The 22,638-nt window shown below is 41.6% G+C and overlaps 2 protein-coding genes across 2 annotated transcripts; one reads left to right on the top strand and one right to left on the bottom strand.

The window, feature by feature from the left end:
- Positions 1 to 5,572: 5,572 nt before the first annotated feature.
- On the top strand, positions 5,573 to 13,826 carry LOC109869145 (glycoprotein-N-acetylgalactosamine 3-beta-galactosyltransferase 1-B-like). The gene is made up of 6 exons (XM_020459056.2): positions 5,573 to 5,896; positions 7,752 to 7,919; positions 8,186 to 8,321; positions 9,058 to 9,219; positions 9,484 to 9,986; positions 11,138 to 13,826. The coding sequence occupies exons 2-6, from the start codon at positions 7,836 to 7,838 to the stop codon at positions 11,471 to 11,473; spliced, it is 1,221 nt and encodes a 406-aa protein (XP_020314645.1). The 5' UTR covers positions 5,573 to 5,896; positions 7,752 to 7,835; the 3' UTR covers positions 11,474 to 13,826.
- tac3a (tachykinin precursor 3a) lies at positions 12,457 to 15,972 on the bottom strand. Its single transcript, XM_020459058.2, has 7 exons — positions 15,729 to 15,972; positions 15,016 to 15,162; positions 14,700 to 14,799; positions 14,169 to 14,201; positions 13,972 to 14,025; positions 13,246 to 13,324; positions 12,457 to 12,779 (listed from the first exon to the last, which is right to left on the bottom strand). The coding sequence occupies exons 2-7, from the start codon at positions 15,127 to 15,129 to the stop codon at positions 12,761 to 12,763; spliced, it is 399 nt and encodes a 132-aa protein (XP_020314647.1). The 5' UTR covers positions 15,130 to 15,162; positions 15,729 to 15,972; the 3' UTR covers positions 12,457 to 12,760.
- Between the last annotated feature and the right edge of the window lie 6,666 nt (positions 15,973 to 22,638).

Genomic DNA, 22,638 nt, shown 5'->3' with positions numbered 1-22,638 from the left:
CGGTCGAGAATATCCTACCAACTGTACATACATTTTTTTTAATATCTTATGTTCACCAAGTCGTGGTTGAACGACAACATGGATAATATAGAGCTGGCTGGTTTTTCTGTGTATCTGCCAGGACAGTGTAGTGACGTCTGGTAAGACGAGGGGTGGGGGTTGTGGGTCTATTTGTCAATAAATGCTGGTGTGCGATGTCTAATGTTAAAGAAGTCTCGAGGTATTGCTCGCCTGAGGTAGAGTACCTCATGATAAGCTGTAGACCACACTATCTACAACGAGGGGTCTATATACGCAGTTTCATCAGCTGTCCAGGTGGCTGGTCTAAGACCATCCCGCTGGTGAAGAAGCCGGATGTGGAGGTCCTGGGCTGGCGTGGTTACACGTGATCTGCGGTTGTGAAGCTGGTTGGACGAACTGCCAAATTCTTTAAAACAACGTTGGAGGCAGCTTAGGGTAGATAAATTTACATTAAATTCTCTGGCAACAGCTCTGGTGAACATTCCTGCAGTCAGCATACCAATTGCACGCTCCCTCAACATTTGACATCTGTAGCATTGTGTTGTGTGACAAAACTACACATTTTAGCAGTTTTGGGCCTTTTATTGTCCCCAGTACAAGGTGCACCTGTGTAATGATCATGCTGTATAATCAGCTTCTTGATATGCCACACCTGTCAGGTGGATGGATTATCTTGATTAAGGAGAAATGCTCACTAACATGGATGAAAACAAATGTGTGCACAGCATTTGAGAGAAATATGCTTTTTTGTGCATATGGAACATTTCTGGGATCTTTTATTTCAGCTCATGAAACATGGGACCAACACCTTACATGTTACATGTATATATTTTGTCAGTGTATAAGTCTGTAAAATCTATGTTAATGTTTAAAATGTATGAAAATTGTAACGCATTTGTGTCTTTAATGTCTTTTTCGTTATGCGTTGGACCCCAGAAAGACGAGCTGACGTCATTGGTGTCGGCTAAGGGGGATTATAATAATATCTGAAACCATTCATCTTACAATGGAAATTAGACAGCAGAAACGATTGCGTTGTCAGTTGTGTTGTGACAAGGTAGGGGTGGTATACAGAAGATAGCCCTATTTGGTAAAAGACCAAGTCCATATTATGGCAAAAACATTCTCAAACAAGCAAAGTGAAACGACAGTCCATCATTACTTTAAGACATGAAGGTCAGTCAATCCGATAATTTCAAGAACTTTGAAAGTTTCTTAAGTGCAGTCGCAAAAACCATCAAGCGCTATGATGAAACTGGCTCTCAGGAGGACTGCCACAGGAAAGGAAGACCCAGAGTTACCTCTGCTGCAGAGGATAAGTTCAGTAGATACCAGCCTCAGAAATTGCAGCCCAAATAAATGCATTACGGAGTTCAAGTAACAAACACATCTCAACATCAACTGTTCAGAGGAGACTGCGTGAATCAGGCCTTCGTGGTCGAATTGCTGCGAAGAAACCACTACTAAAGGACACCAATAATAAGAAGAGACTTACTTGGGCAAAGAAACATGAGCAATGGACATTAAACCGTTGGAAATCTGTATTTTTGTCTGATGAGTCCAAATTTGAGATTTTTGTTTCCAACCTCCGTGGCTTTGTGAGATGCAGAGTGGGTGAACAGATGATCTCCGCATGTATGGTTCCAACCGTGAAGCATGGAGGAGGAGGTGTGATGGTGTGGGGGTGCTTTCCTGGAATTCAAGGCACACTGAACTAGCATGGCTACCACAGCATTCTGCAGCGGTACGTCATCCCATCTGGTTTGCGCTTAGTAGGACTATCATTTTTTTTGCAACAGGACAATGACCCAACACACCTCCAGGCTGTTTAATGGCTATTTGACCAAGAAGGAGAGTGATGGAGTGCTGCATCAGATGACTTGCCCTCCACAATCACCCGACCTCAACCCAATTGAGATGGTTTGGGATGAGTTGGACTGCAGATTGAAGCAAAAGCAGCACATGTGGGAACTCCTTCAAGCCTGTTGGAAAAGCATTCCAAGTGAAGCTGTTTGAGAGAATGCAATGAGTGTGCAAAGCTGTAATCAAGGCAAACGGGTGGCTACTGTGAAGAATCTCAAATATAAAATATATTTTGATTTGTTTAACACTTTTTTGGTTACTACATGATTCCATATGTGTTATTTCATGTTTTTGATGTCTTCACTATTATTCTACAATGTAGAAAATAGTAAAAAAATTATTATAAAAAAACCTTGAATGAGTTGGTGTGTCCAAACTTTTGACTGGTACTGTATATATTTACAAAACAAAATATGAGGGATTGATGCAGAAATGATGCAGACAACTACATTGATGGAAGCTACAATCTATCTGCAATATTAAAGCTGATCTACCCCCCCCCCCCCCCCCCCCCAAAAAAAAAGTCACCTACGAATCTCCACAAGGCAGCTTCTTGTTATTGTTGCTAGCTATCTGAACGTTCAGAATCATAACAATGTTTTTTGAGAAACAGACGCCTCACAAGTCCTCAACTGGCAGCTTCATTAAATATTACCCTGTGCAACACCAGTCTCAACGTCAACAGTGAAGAGGCGACTCCGGGATGCTGGCCTTCTAGGCAGAGTTGCAAAGAAAAAGTAATATCTCAGACTGGCCAATAAAAATAAAAGATTAAGATGGGCAAAAGAACACAGACACTGGACAGAAGAACTCTGCCTAGAAGGCCAGCATCCCAGAGTTGCCTCTTCACTGTTGACGTTGAGACTGGTGTTTTGCGCGTACTATTTAATGAAGCTGCCAGTTGAGGACTTGTGAGGCGTCTGTTTCTCAAACTAGACACTCTAATGTACTTGTCCTCTTGCTCAGTTGTGTACCGGGTTCTCCCTATCCTCTTTCTAGTATGGTTAGAGCCAGTGTGCGCTGTTCTGTGAAGGGAGTAGTACACAGTATTGTACTAGATATTACGTTTTTTGGCAATTTCTCACATGGAATAAATAGCCTTCATTTCTCAGAACAAGAATAGACAAGATTTGCTTCTTTATTCAGGACAACAGTTTTCAGCTGTGCTAACATTATTGCAAAAGGGTTTTCTAATGATCAATTAGCCTTTTAAAATGTTCAACTTGGATTAGCTAACACAACATGCCATTGCAACACAGTGATGGTTGCTGATAATGGGCCTCTGTACGCATATGTAGATATTCCATAAAAAAATCTGACGTTTCCAGCTACAATAGTTATTTAAAACATTAACTATGTCTACGCTGTATTTCTGATAAATGTGATCTTTTTTTTAATAGACCAAAAAATGTGATTTTCTTTAAAAAACAAGGACATTTCTAAGTGACCCCACATTTTTGAACGGTAGTGTACACATTTTTGATACATAAAGGGGTCCTAAAATTCTAAATCAAATAGCTTAATGATCCTTGCTACGACCATCTTAAAACAACTCCGTATGTTAGTTTAGTATAACCCCCCCCCCCCCCCCCCCCCCCCCCAAGGCTTTTATTTAGAGGTATTAATCTGACTATTCTATCGTCATTGATTTGAATGACTTATTTCAGCAAATTTGGGGATTTCTGTATAGTGGTCTAATGTTGGTGGGGCATTTTACCCTGTTTTAATGTTACTCCCGAATCACTATGATCAATAAAATTGTTTTTCTTGAGTCTACTTTAAACAGTGCTGAGATTTACTCAGAATAGCCTGAAGCCATAGGGTTCTTCTGACAGGCTGTCAAAGCTATGCTAATCCCCCAGAAGGAAAACAGACCCTAACAGGTGGAGACTGGGGTGGTGGTAAGGAGCAAAAGAAGCAAACGCATAGTACTGTAGCAGTAGCAGCATGCGGTCATCTTAAATGGACCGCCAAATAAGGTAGGGGTGATTGTTACTAGCATCTAATTGGTGTAATCTCAGTTAATGGGTCAGCTGAGGCAGGCACTTCAGTTCCCTTTCTGAACTGTCTTTGATTTATTTGTGTTACGTTAATGTTTCTCCTGAATCACTATGATAAATATAATACTTTTTCTTCAGAGTATTTTTATTTTTACAGCGATGAGATTTACTTTGAAGTGCAGTGTAAGAATACACCTACAGGTGAAATCAGTCATTGATACAGACATGGTGGCCTAGCAGGAAGATTGGAATACCTGTAGGTGTAACATAGACTAGATGCAACCTCTAGGTAGGTAGGCTGCTGGCAGGCTTCGGCTGTAGTACAGCAAAGCCTAGTCAGCCAGTGCTCATTGTTTTCAAAGGGGGAAGCGAAATGATAGGCTACAATGACTTTGCTCATGATGCACGTCACAAATGACATGTAACAACACCCTGAGCGCATCGGACATGAAACACCAATACAAATGCAACAACAGCACAACAAAATATACTGAACAAAAATGTAAGTTAGGTACAGTTCATATAAGGAAGTCGGTCAATTTAAATAAATTCATTAGGCCCAGATCTATGGATTTCACATGACTGGGCAGGGGTGCAGCCATGGGTGGGCCTGGGAGGGTATAGGCCCACCCACTGTGGAGCCAGGCTCAGCCAATCAGGATGAGTTTTTCCCCACAAAGGGGCTCTATGACAGACAGAAATACTCCTTAGTTTCATCAGCTGTCCGGGTGGCTGATCTCAGACAATCCCGCAGCTAAAGAAGACTGATGTGGAGGTCTTGGGCTGGCATGTTTACACGTGGTCTGCGGTTGTGAGGCTGGTTGGACATACCGCCAAATTCTCTAAAACAACGTTGGAGGCGGCTTATGGTAGAGAAATGAACGTTAAATGATCTGGCATCAACTCAGGTGGACACTCCTGCAGTCAGCATGCCAGTTGCATGCTCCCTCAAAACTTGAGACATCTGTGGCATTGTGTTGTGTGACAAAACTGCACATTTTAGAGTGACCGTTTTCCCCAGCACAAGGTGCACCTGTGTCAGGATCATGCTGTTTAATCCACTTCTTGATATACACCTGTCAAGTGAATGGATTACCTTGGCAAATGAGAAATGATCACTAACAGGAATGTAAACAAATTTGTGCACAACATTTGAGAGAAATAAGGTTTTTGTCTGTAATGATCATTTCTGGGACCAACACTTTACATGTTGCATTTATATTTTTGTTCCTTGAATTTTCTTTTGCAGGTGCATGTTCATTTTAGGATAGACAGTTGTGGTTTAGCTGCATCAATCAAAGCAGTGAAGTGTGTAGTTAATAAGCAAGACTACAGTGGTCAAACAATTAATCTTGGGGTGATGGAGGGAGCAGCATTGCCACACGCAAACATATCACATAATTATACCATTTATAAATGGTATAATTTCGTGGTTTAATTGCTGCATATATATTTTTAATACAGACTAGCTCCAAAATAAGTGAACATTGAGAAATGATCCAATGGATTATGTAAATGTTCTGAGTATTGGTTTGAACAAGGTGATGCGCAGATTCACTGACCTACAAATAATCTGGAAATAACCTACACTTTTTTTTTCAAGTGATCTTTACCCAGGCTTCAAACATCCTTTTAATTCTGTGTAGCGTCTCGCACAGGCTGATCCTCTCAACCGCAGGGAGGCCGGCCACAAGCAGTACAATTTCAACAAATCAAATGCTGCGGTCTCAGAGATTACGCCGTGATGCTGAAGAATGTGGATTTTACAGTAGGGTTCCTCCTCATGTTGTCTTTTATTTCTCGAGCGATTAAATACACGGGGGGCCTTTACAAACTTAAATATAGGTCTGACCCACTCTTTCTGTTGATGGTGTGATGTTCTATGCCGTCGGTTAGTCTCGAAATGTATGAAAAACAATAGGCTTTTGGAATTCATTGTAGTCTAGGATGCACTCAACGTAGAGGTTTTCCTTCTCACGTTGGTTACAAGCGACTCTGATCAACAAACGCAGGTAATGATGATATTTCGGGACACAATAACTGGTGATAAACAGATGCAATGTCTTTGTCTGATGGAAAGCTATTGCTTTATCCAAATGATTTTGACGGTGATAAAATCATAGCGGTAATTAGCGTCACGGTGATGTTGTCTTGACGGGTCTCTGTAACGTTGACTCTGTGAATCTCCATTCAAGACCGGCTACTGTTGTAAAAAATGCCATATGACAATGTTGTGAATATAATTGTGTTTCATTTCTGAAGAATTAGGAATCCTGCAATGAATCTAAACTCTGCTTATAACTCTCACACACCACCAATAATAGATAGAAGATAGTGGTTGAATGACGATAGCTCTAAACTGTATACGATGTAGCATCTGTGTTATTATTGTGATGTCACTGTGTTGTACGTGTTTTTCAGTCCTTTTAAGGCAGGCAGGCAGCAGAGTCTGTCTGTTAAGGGGATATGCGTGGCCTACTTAGTGTACATTATTAACTTCCTCGTCCACGATTAGCGGTCTCTCACCTCAATATAACCTCAATGCTACTAGAGTGAAACGGCAAACGGGGGGAGTGGTCAATTTGCTAGAATGTCGTCCATTGAGCTACAGCAGAATGTCAAAAGTGACATTCAGAAAGACATTTCAGAGACATTAGCCACTCCTGTTTGCTGTTCCATTGTAGTAGTTTCAATCTCATCTAAAAGTTATTTATACAACAAGAGGATAGACTTATCTCACTAGGACAGAGATTGGCAATTTAGATGGGGGGTGGGTGCCACCCCAAAAATCTGAACTCATCATGGGAGGCTGCATTGGCTCAAGGGTCTGCATACACACATCCATACCCACACATGTAGTCCGAGCTGGCTCTACCATTTTGTTTCCCACACCTTACGAGCAAAACATTTTCTACACATTTTGCCATGTGGGGTATAGAAAACTTTTCAGTTTTTAAAGCATTTGGCTGCAAATCTACATATTTTGCAATGGGGTAGAGAGTTGATTTTGCTATTTTATAACTCATATCATGCAATTTCACTCCATTCCACTCCATGGGGCAGAGAAAATCATTTTTTGTTTTACAGCTAATTTTCTGCAATTCTACACATTTTGTCATAGGGTGAAGAGAAATGTTTGCCGTTTTTAATATGAAGCATCACTAATAAAAGGAATGGGTGCCCCCCAGTCGGTAATTCGACCATGATTACTACAAATTTAGATAGCCTTCCATTAGACTCATTTACCCATCTCAAAAAGGTTAGCTGATGCACAACCAAATATTGAAATTGCACCTTGTGCATTCTACTATTCTAACACTCAACAATAAGTTGAAACTCTGAGTTCCCCAAAAATATTGATTAGTAGAAAAAAATAAGCCCCATGCCAGTGATTGGGGACATCACCCTGTGACAGTTGCCTTTCAGATGGGACATTAAATGGGTCAGGTTCTCTGTGGTCACTAAAGATCCCATGGCACTTATCGTAAGAGTAGGGGTGTTAACCCCGGTGTCCTGATTAAATTCCCAATCTGGCCCTCATACCATCATGGCCACCTTTCAATTGTCTCATTAATTCATCCCTCCTCCTCTCCCCTGTAACTATTCCCCTGGCCGTTGCTGTAAATGAGAATGTGTTCTCAGTCAACTTACCTGGGAAAATAAAACGAAATAGAACAAGGCCCCTGACTTGGCCTTCAATGTGTATATAATACAGACAGTTGGACAGAACTATCATGTTCCATGCAAGATAAGTAGAGATTAGTATCAGCTATATTCTGAATATTTTGTGCCTGACGAAAACAATAGGTGAAGTAAATGGTCGACATATGTTTCTGCCTTTTCAATGCCATTGTGTTCCAATCTCAGAAGAGATGCTGTAATTGGAGTGGACCAGGAAGTACCAGAGAGGAGAAGGAGGAGGAGGAGAGGAGGGAGGAGGAGGATACCACCATGAAAGGTCTGAGTGCCTCCAGGTTCTGCTTCTACTTGGGTTTCGTAGTGGGGACTCTCAGCCTGTACCTCTTCCTGCGCCAGGTGTGTTACACATCTATAATCTAGTGGCCTTAAACACCTATATCAACTATTCAGGTAGCCATATAATATTACAATAATATACTTCTGTAATTATTATTCAGATAGCCGTATACACCTGTAATTACGGTAGTCTCTCCCTGCATTAGTGCACCTATCTAGTACATCTGTCGTTACTGTTGACTGTGTTGATGTTTGATGCTTGGTGTTATCAGTCAGTAAACTTGTTTGTACTTGTACCACACCATATTTATAATGTGAACATACAGCTATGGTTTGAGAGGAGCATGGAGCTCCCTGTGCTGGGAGGTGTCCATGGCAGCTCAGTAGCAGCAGTGGCAGAGGAGAGGCAGGCCAGTGTGGAGAGAGCAGCCCTCATCAATCTCAACGTCCCGCACCACACAGGTACACAGGCCCAATAAGGCCAGGGCCCATCGCAGTGAAAGGACATGGAATGCCTCTGAAGATCTCGAAGTGCGTAGTGAACGTTTTGTACTTTAGTATCGAAAATGAAAAGACTCTTTCCAAAACATACATCTAGCCATGTAAATATGACTAATAAACAGTGTTACTCTATTCCTGTATAAGGGGACACACACACCACTGTTCGTCCCCAGTGCCTTTGTTATTGTTTTGTTGGTGAAACCAACTTGTGGAGCCTCCGGCAGCTTGGTAAAAACTAATTGCAGTACATATTCTGCTCTTCTATTGCTCGTGATTTCAGTTGGGGAAAAAAACTGTGTTTGTTGTAATATCATGGAGGTTCTACCAATTAGATGGGCAAGCAGCAGTTGCTACATTCATTGTTGGACTTAGAAATGATATGATGTGTACCCATTGATTCTTGTAGAATATATCTTGTAAATGCCTTATGAGCTTAGTTCAACTGTCATAACCCATCAGAACACGAAACATAAGCTTGTTTTACACCAATGTTTGTTAAAACATGGTTAAAACTATCAGTTTTATATCATGGATGTTCCTCGGCATCCATAGCTCTGTCTAATGAATTAGCTAAGCTTTACCCTTAGTTTTTTTAAATACCGAAACAGGGGTGGGGGACAACGCTTTGTTATGGTTTCTACTGCTGATTGCCGCTTTAAGGATTTCAGCTTAAAAGTTGTGTGGCTATGATTTTCAGGTGAGGACAGTCGCGTTGCAGATGAGTTGTACCGGAAAGTGCGCATCCTGTGCTGGGTGATGACAGGCCCCAGTAACCTGCAGACCAAGGCCCGCCATGTCAAAGCCACCTGGAGCCGCCACTGCAACGTGGTGGTCTTCATGAGCTCTGTCGACGACCCAGGTGGGTACCCAGCCAGGTAGCCTAGAAGGGTATTGAGGCGGGCCGGTTTGAATCCCATGACCAACGGGAAACATCTGGTCAAAAGGATCCTATATAGATGCTATCTCGTGCCTTGTTTCCCTTGAGTAAGGCCCGTGACCCTAACTGCTGTGATGCAAAATGGCTGACTCTGTGCTTTGTGCCTGACTGACTCTGGGGGAGGTTGCATTAGAAAGCAAAAAACAGTAGGAAAATGGACAATAAAGCATTCTTCTTCTTCGCCAGACTTCCCCACCGTAGGGCTGGGGACAGGGGAGGGCCGCGACCAGCTCTACTGGAAGACCATCCGGGCCTTCCACTATGCCCTGGAGCATCATGGGAACGAAGCCGACTGGTTCCTCAAGGCGGATGACGACACCTTCGTAGTGGTGGACAACCTCCGCTGGGTCCTGTCCAATCACACGCCCGAGGAGCCCCTCTACTTCGGCAAGCGCTTCAAGCCCTACGCCAAGCAGGGGTACATGAGTGGCGGAGCAGGGTATGTGTTGAGTAAGGAGGCCCTCAGGAGGTTCGTGGAGGGGTTCAAGACCAAGGTGTGTACCCATACCACCTCTGTGGAGGACTTGGCTCTGGGACAGTGTCTGGAGAAGATGGGGGTTCTGGCCATGGACTCCAGGGATACATGGCAGCGGGAGACGTTTCATCCATTCGTGCCGGAACACCACCTGACTGGGAAGTTCTCCAAGAGCTTCTGGTACTGGAACTACTGCTACTACCCCATCGTGGAGGTCAGTCACCACTGAGCTCTCTCTCTCTTTTTCCTTCTCTTGTTGTCGTTACTTTTGTTGGCTTTCAGTTCCACTGATTTTTAAGATACAAGCCAGAGCTCACCTTGCTCTTAGTCTCTCTCTCTCTCTCTCTCTCTCTCTCTCTCTCTCTCTCTTTCTTCCTTTCCAGTCTCTCTCTGTCTCTCTGTAGTACCTATCTTATTCATGTAAGACTGTTTAAGATGAACCCAGATAATGGATTACCATTGAATTGAGGGTCAAACTGGGTCAGGAAGACAGTTTTCCAAGCGCTTGAACTTGTTTCCTCTTAAAATCCTTTAATTCAATTAATGGCCATCTGTACACTATTGTGCACCAATTGGATATTTGCGGCTCAAGGTTCTTTTTGTCTATTAAAGTGTAGGTAGGGCATTTTTTGACCAGGGCATCACTGTCTTACACAATCCCTCTCTGAAACTAGGTACACTATATGGAATATAGATATTCATTTTCGATGAGCAGCCTGAATATAGGCTACATGTTATGTGAAGGATATATCACTGTGAAAATGACAACGTTAGATGTCTGTCCTTCTACAGCCTTCATAGAAAGAAAGAAATGACATTAAAGTGGATGATTGCTAAAGTGGATGATTGCTAAAGTGGATGATTGCAGTGGAGACAATGCACTGTCCACAGTCGGAACATTTCCCATTTTCTTTCATATATTTGTGCTAATTCATTGTGCTTTGCAATGCAAATGAGACAAGTTTATTATGAGTCTATCAGACAGGGACCACCAAGGCACATGACAATAGACCTGGGGGTAAACAAGCCATTCAGGTGTCTTTGTGGAGGAAACATAGCCAGTGTCTCCTCTGTTTAACAATGACTGTCAGAAATGTGTTATTAGGTTTTCCCCCAGTCAAATATACTTGCAGGAATGTGAAATAGACAGTGAACACTCCAATAGTCCATTTTAAACAGCTGTTTAAGCGATCTGATGTATGCTACAGAGGAGTAAGCGTGTGTGTTCCTGAGCTGTAATGCTGTGTGTGTGTACGCGTGTGCATATGTCACAGGTGTGTGTTTTAAGGGTGGGATTCTGTCAAAAGATACAGTGGAAGGCCATAGAGCAAGTTTTATAGTGCTCGGTTTGCTATTTTCCTCCAGGGTCCCCAGTGCTGCTCAGACCTGGCAGTATCCTTCCACTATGTGGACGCAGAGCTGATGTACACGCTGGAGTACTGGACCTACCACCTCCGTGCCTACGGCTACAGATACCGCTACAGACCTCCACTACCCCAGGGCCTGGTGGAGCGGCTGGCCCAGTCGGAAAGGGCCACTGTGGGGTCAGCTGGTAGAGGGACAATACCTGCTGGTATTATTGTTGTTGGTGGTGGAGACCAGTCCAAAATGGAGGCAGTGTCATATAAAGGGGCTGCGAGGGAAAGTCAAATCCCCATGGACAATAACAGGACTGCAGTCACACAGGAGAGACAGCAGTGATTCTCTTTGGGCCGACGCCTAACTTCCACTTAAGTGGAATGTGAACGTGGTCATGCATTGGTGTAATTTGGGACGGTTTGATTTGAAGCGTTTGAATGTGTTTTTTTTTAAGGTGATAACGGGAGTGTGTTGTTGTGTGTGATGGAAACAGGACTTGTGAAATGGTCATGCCAGGAACAGGTTCGATATTTCCAACGTTGTGCACCAATTCCACCACAGTTCAGGTTTAATTGGTTGTGGGGGATTTTATTCATCCATATACTGTACAACTTTTACCTTGAATGTGTTAACTGTTTTTTATCAATATCTATTGTTCTTTTATCTGATATTCTGTTTGAATTCCAATAGTATGCCGTTAGTGACCATGCATCTGTATAAACTTCTAGAGCATTTACTTCATGAGGCCCACGCTGCATAAAAACATTCTGACCTGGACATTTCCTATAGCATGATATCAAGCATTTCTGTGTCTTAGATGTTGATTTGGAAAATCATCATTTCCACAACTAACAGTGCTCCTGTATTCCATTCCCTAATTGACTGTCTATAACTATTCAATTCGATATTGGTATTGCACTTTTAGAGAAATATGAAGGGACCTTTATATGCGTGCACGGAACAATGGTCGTTTCTTAACGTTGTCGAGGTTTTCGTCAGAATCTGAGGTTTTCGGCGTCAGGTCAAGCTGATAGAGCACATTTTTGAATGGTATTACATTGCTCTGTGGTGTAGCTAAGTGTGAGTGTATTTCATGTCAAATGTAATGGCCATATGTTTTTCCTATTTATTCTAGATTATCTGCTAAGCAGTTGAATGGCCTTAAAGTGGGGTAGATTATATTTACTATAACTACAGTACTAAAGTATTGTTTTGTACAGTACTACTTAATGTTCATATTCCGGCACTTTGAATTCTCGTTGCTATGATGGTGGATTTAAAATGTTGTAACCAAATATTTTTCAATGAATTGTCAGTATTGTTGCCACATTTGATTGTTTCTTTAATTTGAATCACAAACATATGGTAAAGAAATAGTTGTTATATCAGATGGGACTGTTACTGATTTCTTTCAGGTAATACATTATAGCTATGACAACTCATCGGGCACATGTTACAGTAGCAGGTTGATTTTGGTCAGTTTAAATTCCATAGATGTTTTCGCAAATACTTTGTTTTGTAAAATAAATAGTTGTTTCTTTTCTGTTTTGTATAATAATAACTCCAATCTTCTGAAAAGGGGTTTTGCCTTGGCTGGATGTTAGGGATGGGTCTGGATGAATGTCTTGTCTACAGCCCACGCCGAAACCTGGATCAAAAAAGTAACAGTGGATTTTTAGTTAGACATTTATAATCAGTAAAGTTTCTAGTATTGTTTAATGCAACGCAGAACGTGAGAAAATATAAAGCACTTGATAACTTATTGTTATTCAATGTATTCTACACTCTGAGAAAAAAAAGGGTTCTTCTGCTCTCCCCATAGGAGAACCCTTTTGGGTTCCATGTAGAACCTTCTGTAGAAAGGGTTCTATGTTGAACCCAAAAGGGTTCTACCTGGAACCAAAAACAGTTCTTCAAATGGTTCTCCTATGGGGACAGCCCAAAGAACCCTTTAAAGTTGGAGACACCACCTTTTATCTAAGAGCGTACTACATAGAGAGATGAGCTAATGCTGACACTTGTACTGTATTTAAGGCATACGTGGAAACCTGCGTAGCATAAAATGCATGGAGTCTACTAAATTATATGGGAGAGCAAATGCCTCACGCACACACCTCAGTCTGCACTTATTAAAGAATAAGCCTCCTCTTCTTGTCTCAGGGTATGCCTCCTTTCTCAAAGGACGCATGTTGCCTGTTAGAGAGAACACACACTGGGTCACTGAGCTGGGGGGAAAAAAGCATTATCTCCACTGCACATTGGATTATTATGGAGGTATAGATGAATTAACCCTTTCGTGCAGTGGACTAAATCAGGGTCACACTGAGTGTTTTTTTTTGCTAGTCTTAAACACATCTACTTTGAAACAAAAGTATACACCTCACACACATGGCGATTGGCTTAAGAAAAGAAGACACCTGTACCATGTCAGATATAGAGTTGAAATGTATTACATTATTAGTTTGCATCGCAATATTACACTTCATTATACATCACAGAAGACTGAATTATAACAAAACAGCTTAACATAGAAACACCGGATTTTCAGCGTAAAAAAAAAGTGTACTAATGATGAAATGATGAGAAATATGAAAAACATTCCACCCATGAGGCCACTAGAGGGCGTTTTGGTCATTTGGACTGCAGGTAATGTATGCTACTTAGCAGATGCTTTTATCCAAAGCAACTTTAAAATACGATCCCTGTATGAATGAGCCCATGACCTTGGTGTTTATTGCTAGTACCACACTCTTATCAACTGAGCCACACAAACTGAGCTGCAGAGGAACATTAGATTAGATTAGATTCTCATGCCCGCCCACCCACCCACCCACACTCACCTTGTTCCAAGTTTCTTCTGCCCATAAGCCCAACAAAGACATCATCCATCTCTCCTGTGACAAACACGGTTAAATCATTATCAAATGCCGGTGTTCCGCAGTATATGAAGTTACATTTGTCATGATTGTTCTGTTAAAAGCTAATAACATTCCTATTGTTATGTAAAACAAACAGTAAATCAATGGTTATTCCTTACTTTTATGTGGAGAGGGAGGTACTTCATAAATATCTGTGAAAAAGCAAGTCAATTGTAAAAAATGCGTAAAACCCAATAAAAATGTTTATTCAATCAAAAGTAAATTAGTGCTGTGAATACTGTAATTTCCCTGCAGTGAACTCCTGCTTCAACATTGAACATGTTTGAGTAAATAAAGACTAGGACACATTGTTAATTTAGTCAAAACAGAGAAGTCTCAGTGACACAGTATCAGTATAACCCCCTCTATACATCATCAAAGATGACTCAGTGCATGAATTGGGCAGGAGCTCACCGGAGCTGAGTACTTGCACCTCCAATTATCTATTGCTTGAGCTCCTGTTCCTCTTACAGAATATTAGCTCAAATGTATAGTGGCGCTCCTGCACTTAAATATAAACAGTACTGGCACCCAAAATGAGTACAGGAACCTATAACAGTCCAAGTCAAGCACCGAGACAACTGTTGTCTGCTGAGGGTCTTAACTTTGATTGATTGATGGTAAGATGCAGAGACAGAGCTGAAGCTTACCAGCGCCCCTTCTACCCATCAGCCCAACAAAGCTGTCATAATCTAGGTCGTTATATCTCTTCAGAATGGTCCGCTTGAGGTTTTCAAGACCTGGAGTATCCTGTAAAGACAACGATGATATGCCATTAATAAGCATCTTTTTCTCTCATTCGTAGACATGAAATCAGTCCCCCCAAAAAAGAATAATCGGGATGACACATGAACAAGGTTATGTTTCCGCAGAATTCACAGTTATGTTTTAAACCATTATATAGATATAAATATACGTTACCATATGAGGGTTAAATAGATACGGTTGGATGAGAAACTTCCTTACCTCTGAGTCAGCAGTTGATCTGAGCGCCCCAGCAGCAGGCTCCTCGCAGCTGGACTGGCTTGAGCGGAGTTTCATGACGAGGAACAGAGCCACCAGCAACAATCCGTTTTTCATCTTCTTATTAACACCACCTATAGCCTAGACAAGCTGTGATGTTGGGTTGACAATAATATCAACATTTAGAAATACATTTGTTTGACGCATTAGAATAAATAACTTCCAAGCTGCAAAATGCTTCATTAGAGCTCAGCTGAAACCAGCAAACGCGCACCAAGTATGAAACGGACTTGACATTGAAAATCCACAATGAATAATAGACTAGAAGACTGCAACAGCAGGCCTAAACATTCGTTTCTCTTCTAAAATGTAGTGATAACTGGTTTTAAATTGTGCGTAATGCGCACGGAATGTTTTCCATTTATTGTGAAATGAAAGGCTATATTACTAAACCTTGACAGTCATTTGATTTGTAGATATGTTTTCCGAATAGGCTACAACAATTACGCTATCATGTAGGCTATAGGCCTATAGAAAAAGTCCGACATGTTTTTGTTGTTCAGCTTGCAGACAAAGTTGATTCGTTGCGTCTCCAAATGTCCCTGCAAAACTCCCGCCATCCAATTGATGGACAAATACATTCGGAATAACTTGAAATAGGCTCTATAACAAACCAAATACGGTATACATCTATCAAAAAATATATATATATTTACCTGTTTTCCGACGTGGTAATATTCAAATATGAATATTATGTTAGAGACAGTTGGAGAAGACCGTGCGCGCGCCCGGGTGCGGATGCTTGGTGGTGAGAACGAAACGATGATACGGATAGCTCCAGCAGTGCAACGACGAGATCCGCGAGGACAGAGTGATGTGTCCACTATTCTGTTTATTAAATCATAGCTGTGTATCTGCGCGAGTCCAATCAGCTTCAGAAACGTAGGTGGGGTCTCGACGTCTTATATTCTCGCGTATCCCCATAGTCATACCACTGATGATGATGATGATCAGGATGTTAAAATGGAGCCAATGGCGCCTAGCTGTCATCCGAAAAAAGAACACCATGATCCATTCAGTGTCCCCAAACGTTCCATGGTCCTATTCTTTGATAGGCGACATTACACAAATCTGATTGGTAGGCTTGTGAAGTTCAACGGATGCTGGTTTTATGATTTCAGCTGGGTTTCTTATTTTCAAATAGTTGTGGTAAGGACTGTAGGACTATCCATCGGTTTGAGATGATTCATATTTAGGCCCAACGGTTTCATTTTTCAACAGGTTGGGGCCAACATACGAGTTTCAAAGACAGTACCACGTGGAACTGTGTTGCTCACTATCTCTCTCTTTGGCTGACTTGAATACTGTTTGCTCTGCCCTCGTTCACTGCAAAATAGTTAATCTCCTCATGGTGCCCTGTCCTCTAGATTGCTTAATTGTAATGGTCATTGACGAGAGCCCAATCCATCTAGGAAGTCATTAGACGACAGAGATAGGGGCTGCCACAGCGCCACGAGACTACGCGGATGGATGTGTTGGAGAGAGCAAATTGAGCTGCTGCCTACGTGCAGAGTTGATTAGGGAAAGAGAGAGAGCGGGAGAAAGGAGTCATCGGTGGTCTATGCTCTCTGATGAGTGATGGATGGATCTAAGAAAATAACTATGAAGATGAATAAACTATATTATTCAGATGAACATACCTGCACTTTTTTTATACTCAAATAATACATAAGGAAATTGAAATTCTCTCCCCCCTCTCAAAAACCAAAACATCAAATGAATGCTAAATTTGAATGTATAAATGCATGTCCAGCATAGTTGCTCTGAGGCCAATTTTAGAACATTTGTTTACTGTGTGAGGGAATTGAAAGTAAATTTCTGATTTATATGCAGGTTTGACCTAATCGAACCCAGCAAAGTAATGTGAATGAGTCTGTCGTGACTCACGAGTTGATTGCTGCAGCCATAAAATAAGTCCATGACTCAAATAAGTGTATGTGTGTCCGTGTCCATTTGTGGAGGCCATGTTGTCCAGCCGCCTAGCGAGAGAGAAGAAGAAATTTGGGATTGTTTCATCACAATTCAATCCGCTAAAGATGCCAAAGTGATTGGCAGTCAGTCTCTCGGTGTGTGTGTGTGTATGGGTGTGAGTGTGTTTGTGGGTCTGTGTTTCCTAACGTCTTTTTAAATTGCTTTCTCTGCTGCTAAATCTTTACTTAAACGCTTCTGACAGCCATTGCCAACAATTGTCAATTCTGCAACTTTCCTCAAGCATGACATTAGACCCAAAGGATATGATTCTTTTCCTCACAAGGAAGAAGAATATTGATTGAAGTGTGTGAAGCATAGTATCAGTCATTTGATGAAGCGTTTGTTTTCTGGGAAATGTCAAAATCACAATGATTTTTGATAGTTTGGTGTTTCCTTCATATGCAAATGTGTATTATTATACCAAATTAAAACATTTTTATCACTCTGTTTTTCAAAAATGAAAACGTAATCTCTTACCAACACTTGAACTCAACTCAATGCAGTGGTTAACAGCAGTAGCCAAATAAATCAGCAACTATTTTGCCTCACAATTAAAGCATACTCTGGCAAACAGATTCCACTACAATGGATGTTTTGTGAATCACAGCATACCGCATCTGTACAAGCCATTCATTTTTAATTTATATCAACTTTAAAGATCGTAGCGCCTGGGGACGATGGCTGTGGGGAATATAACAGACGAGAACAACACACACACACACACACACACACATACACCATTGGGGAGATAACAGATATGAACGACTTTAGTCTCTAGGGACTGTGATTAGAAAGAGGAGGGACTAAATACATGGAACAACAAAGGACAGGCATGGAAGCAAATGTTCCAATGGTTTCATATTACAAAAGGTTAACAGTGTAGTGTTTTAATAATGAACTCCAGGCCATATTTGGTTGTTCCTGTATTTTCTAGATACACAAGTAGACCAAAGAGTGGGTGTTGGTGTGTGTGGTGGCCAAGCTGGTGTGCGGAGGTGTCAGGTCGGGGGTCGGGGGTCGGTGGTGGAGAGATCTGACAGAATTGGGGGCGAGGAAGTCGTTAATCTGTTACATAATTGATGATTTTTTATTGATGATTTTACCCTTCTTTCTAATCAAAGGACCTCACTCTGAATACTAACAGTGGGCTATAAGTGAGACCTGGGGCTGGGTGCCAGAGGGGATGTTTACCTGCTGCTACTGGTCCCTAGCTGGGTATGGGGAACCCTCTCTATCTCTGTATGTGTCTCTCTCTCTCTCTCTCTCTCTCTCTCTCTCTCTCTCTCTCTCTCTCTCCCTCAATTCAATTCAAGGGCTTTATTGCCATGGGAAACCTATGTTAACATTGCCAAAGAAAGTGAAGTATGTAATAAACAAAAGTGAAATAAACAATACAAATTCCAGTTTTTCTCAATTGCTAAAACACTAATACCCATTGGCTGAACAAAGTTCTCAGTTGCCTGGACTCATTTAGCTAATTATGCAGTCTATTGTCAATACCTTAAACCATTTCACATGGTAAAACACAATTTGCAGATCTGACAGACTTTTCAGCAAAACTCTAAACACATTCTGCACTCTAACGCACGTGTCATCCATACTGGTAAACACAAGTGGCAACAATCAAATACAAATAGAGATCATATGTCATTGATTGAACACAACCACTCAAAATTGATTTAACCTGTTTCAAATGATGCGACACAACCAATATAAACCCGTTCAGAGAGCAAACAGGTTGTTGAAGGTGGGAAGGAGACAGTCCGAGAATGGATACTGTAGTACAATGCATTGTAGGCTGTATACTGTACAATGGACAAATTGTATGGCCCTGAACATTGTGCTTTCCATTTATTACAGTTTTTTTGGATTGCTTACACACTCAAATTAAAAGTAGTACACTATTAGCAAAACCTTACACTCAAGAAGCAAAACATCAACCCATATTTGCACAACTATAAGCACATTGTCAATCTCACACTTGTTGCAAAACTCTACACACAGTGATTTGCAAAACACTAAACACACTTAACATACATTACACACAAAAATCTATCATGAAGTCACGTCCTTGCAATACCAAAGCACCGACTGTCAAATTACCACACCGTCCAACCAATTGGTTCAACACAGTCATCAGGTGTACAAACACTTGTTTGCTCAATTGTAGACACACCAATCAGGTGTATAAGCACTATAAAAAGCAGCAGGTGAGTTCATCGGTCTTCAAGCACAATGGAAAGAGTCAGAGAAAGAATAAGACGAGGAGGAGGAGGAGGACGAGGAGGAGAAGGAGGAGGACGAGGAGAACGAGGAGGACGAGGAGGACAAGGAGAACAAGGAGGACGAGGAGGAGGAGGAAGGGGAGGAAGAGGAAGACAAGAAGGTGCTCAAAGAGGACCGAATCTGACAAATGAGATCCGCGCAAACACTGGTTGACCACGTTGTCAACCACGGCCTGATGCTGAGGGAGGCTGGACTGGGAGTACAGCCAAAGCTAAGCCGATATACAGTGGCAAGTGTGATGAGAACATTTAGACTGAAAAATAGGTATTGTAAAAATATCATCATATCAAAAACATCTGCACGGTTTCAGTAACTGCTTACAGTACTGTATTCTATGCACTATCAGCACTTCTGTTACCGTTTCCTGGGAAATTACTGTACTATTGTATACTGTTTTTTTTCTACATAGGATTGAGGGTCAGGGACGACAAGGGGGAAGGCCTCCTATGTTCACAGAACAGCAAGAGAGGGAGATAGTAAACATGGTTTTGGCCAACAATGCTCAAGCAGCTCCAAGCTAACATTGTCAATAACCACGCCATTTTAAACGATATCCATCGTCTCAACAGCAACACAGGTCTCAACAGCAACACTGGCACAACACTGGCACAAAAAAAACATATTCAAGTGAAGCAAATTTATCGAGTGCCTTTCGAGCGCAATTCCGAAAGGGTGAAACGACTGCGGCATGATTATGCAGAGGTATGTATTCACTTTAGCAGTGTGATCTTGCATACTGTCTCATAATCTTTTACTGTACTGTAATATGTATACTAGATCTACACTGAACTACACAATTTTGCCTGACACTGTTTTTCAGAGAGTTTTACGAATGGATGGAGAGGAGATCCAGCATGAGTTCATTTACGGAGTTGAGGCTGGGTTCAACCTGACGAGAACACGAAGGAGGGGAAGAAACATCATTGGCCACAGGGCTATAGTCAATGTCCCAGGGCAACGTGGGGGCAATATAACACTCTGTGCAGCCATTACACCGAATGGGGTCCTCCACCGCCATGCCCATATGGGCCCTTATAACACAGCACTCATACTTACATTCTTGGACCAATTTCACAACATAACAGCAGCAAATCAAATCGATCATATGCAATACATTGCTGTCTGGGACAATGTGTCTTACCACCGCACCGCTCTAATATGGTCATACATTTGGCAGTGTGTTAGGAAGTGCAGCTCAGTTTTCACTTCATTTTGTGGGCAGAGTGCACATAGCCTGTCTTCTCATGAGAGCCAAGTCTGCCTATGGCGGCCTTTCACTGAGTCTGTACAAACAATAGTCAAAGTTTTCCTTAAGTTTGGGTCAGTCACAGTGGTCAGGTATTCTGCCACTATGTACTCTCTGTTTAGAGCCAAATAGCATTCTAGTTTGCTTTGTTGTTTTGATAATTCTTTCCAATGTGTCAAGAAATTATATTTTTGTTTCCTCCTGATTTGGTTGGATCTAATTGAGTTGCTGTCCTGGGGATCTGTGGGGTCTGTTTGTGTTCATGAACAGAGCCCCAGGACCAGCTTGCTTAGGGGACTCTTCTCCAGGTTCATCTCTCTGTAGGTGATGGCTTTGTTATGGAAGGTTTGGGAATCGCTTCCTTTTAGGTGGTTGTAGTATTTAATGTCTCTTTTCTAGATTTGGATAATTAGCTGGTATTGGTCTAATTCTGCTCTGCATGCATTATTTGGTGTTTTACGTTGTACACTGAGGATGTTTTTGCTGAATTTTGCATGCAGTCTGAATTTGGTGTTTGTCCCATTTCGTGAATTCTTGGTTGGTGAGCAAACCCCAGACCTCACAACCACAAAGGGCAATGGGTTCTATAACTGATTCAACTATTTTTAGCCAGATCCTAATTGGTATGTCTAATGTTATGTTCCTTTTGATAGCATAGAAGGCCCTTCTTGCCTTGACTATAAGCTAGTTCACAGCTTTGTGGAAGTTACCTGTGGCGTTGATGTTTAAGCCGAGGTATGTATAGTTTTTTGTGTGCTCTAGGGCAACGGTGTCTAGATAGAATTTGTATTTGTGGACCTGGCGACTGGACCTTTTTTGGAACAACATCATTTTTTGTCTTACTGAGATTTACTGTCAGGGCCCAGGTCTGACAGAATCTGTGCAGAAGATCTAGGTGCTGCTGTAGGCCCTCCTTGGTTGGTGACAGAAGCACCAGATCATCAGCAAACAGTAGACATTTGACTTCAGATTCTAGTAGGGTGAGGCCGGGTGCTGCAGACTGTTCCTAGGCCCTCTCCAATTCGTTGATATATATGTTAAAGAGAGTGGGGCTTAAGCTGCATCCCTGTCTCACCCCACGGCCCTGTGGAAAGAAATGTGTGTCTTTTTTGAGAATGTTTGTGTACATGGATTTTATATTGTCATATGTTTTCCTCCCAAACCCACTTTCCATCAGTTTTTATAGCAGACCCTCATGCCAAAATGAGTCAAAGGCTTTTTTGAAATCAACAAAACATGAGAAGATTTTGCCTTGCCATTTTTGTTTGTATGCGTGTCAATTAGGGTGTGCAGGGTGAACACGTGGTCTGTTGTACAGTAATTTAGTAATTTGGTAAAAAGCCAATTTGACATTTGCTCAGTACATTGTTTTCACTGAGGAAATATAAGAGTCTGCTGTTAATGATAATGCAGAGGATTTTCCCAAGGTTGCTGTTGACGCATATTCCATGGTAGTTATTGGGGACAAATTTGTCTCCACTTTTGTGGATTGGGGTGATCAGGCCTTGGTTCCAAATACTGGGGAAGATGCCAGAGCTAAGTATGATGTTAAAGAGTTTAAGTATAGCCAATTGGAATTTGTTGTCTGTATATTTTATCATTTCATTGACGATACCATCAACACCACAGGCCTTTTTGGGTTAGAGGGTTTGTATTTTGTCCTGTAGTTCATTCAATGTAATTGGAGGATTCCAGTGGGTTCTGGTAGTCTAAGATGTCTAAGGTCTAAGGTGTTTGTCCCCCTGTGTACTGAGGGTGTCAGGTTCTTGTCCAGTTCTGGCATTTAGGCCACCACAGACCAGTACATGTCCCTGGGCCTGGAAATTATATGATTTCCCCATCCAGGAGGGAGAAGCTGTCTACATTAAAATATGGGGATTCTAGTGGGGGGATATACACTTGAAGTCGAAAGTTTACATACATCTTAGCTGAATACATTTAAACTCAGTTTTTCACAATTCATGACATTTATTCCTAGTAAAAATTCCCTGTCTTAGGTCAGTTAGGATCACCACAAGAATGTGACATGTCAGAATAATAGTGGAGAGAATGATTTATTTCAG

The sequence above is a fragment of the Oncorhynchus kisutch genome, linkage group LG24 (assembly GCF_002021735.2).
Source record: "Oncorhynchus kisutch isolate 150728-3 linkage group LG24, Okis_V2, whole genome shotgun sequence".
NCBI lineage: Eukaryota > Metazoa > Chordata > Actinopteri > Salmoniformes > Salmonidae > Oncorhynchus > Oncorhynchus kisutch.
The sequence above is the reverse complement of the archived record's forward strand: the minus strand, read 5'-3'. Positions and strand labels throughout refer to the sequence as shown.

Bases quoted from the DNA above. Each gene is read 5' to 3' on its own strand.
- tac3a (XM_020459058.2), bottom strand. From the start codon at position 15,129: ATGAAAAACGGATTGTTGCTGGTGGCTCTGTTCCTCGTCATGAAACTC. The intron at 14,800-15,015 runs GTAAGGAAGTTT...TTGTCTTTACAG, and splicing joins GATCAACTGCTGACTCAGAG to GATACTCCAGGTCTTGAAAA. The intron at 14,202-14,699 runs GTAAGCTTCAGC...GCTTTTTCACAG, and splicing joins GATGGGTAGAAGGGGCGCTG to ATATTTATGAAGTACCTCCC.
- LOC109869145 (XM_020459056.2), top strand. From the start codon at position 7,836: ATGAAAGGTCTGAGTGCCTCCAGGTTCTGCTTCTACTTGGGTTTCGTA. The intron at 8,322-9,057 runs GTACACAGGCCC...TATGATTTTCAG, and splicing joins CAACGTCCCGCACCACACAG to GTGAGGACAGTCGCGTTGCA. The intron at 9,220-9,483 runs GTGGGTACCCAG...CTTCTTCGCCAG, and splicing joins GAGCTCTGTCGACGACCCAG to ACTTCCCCACCGTAGGGCTG.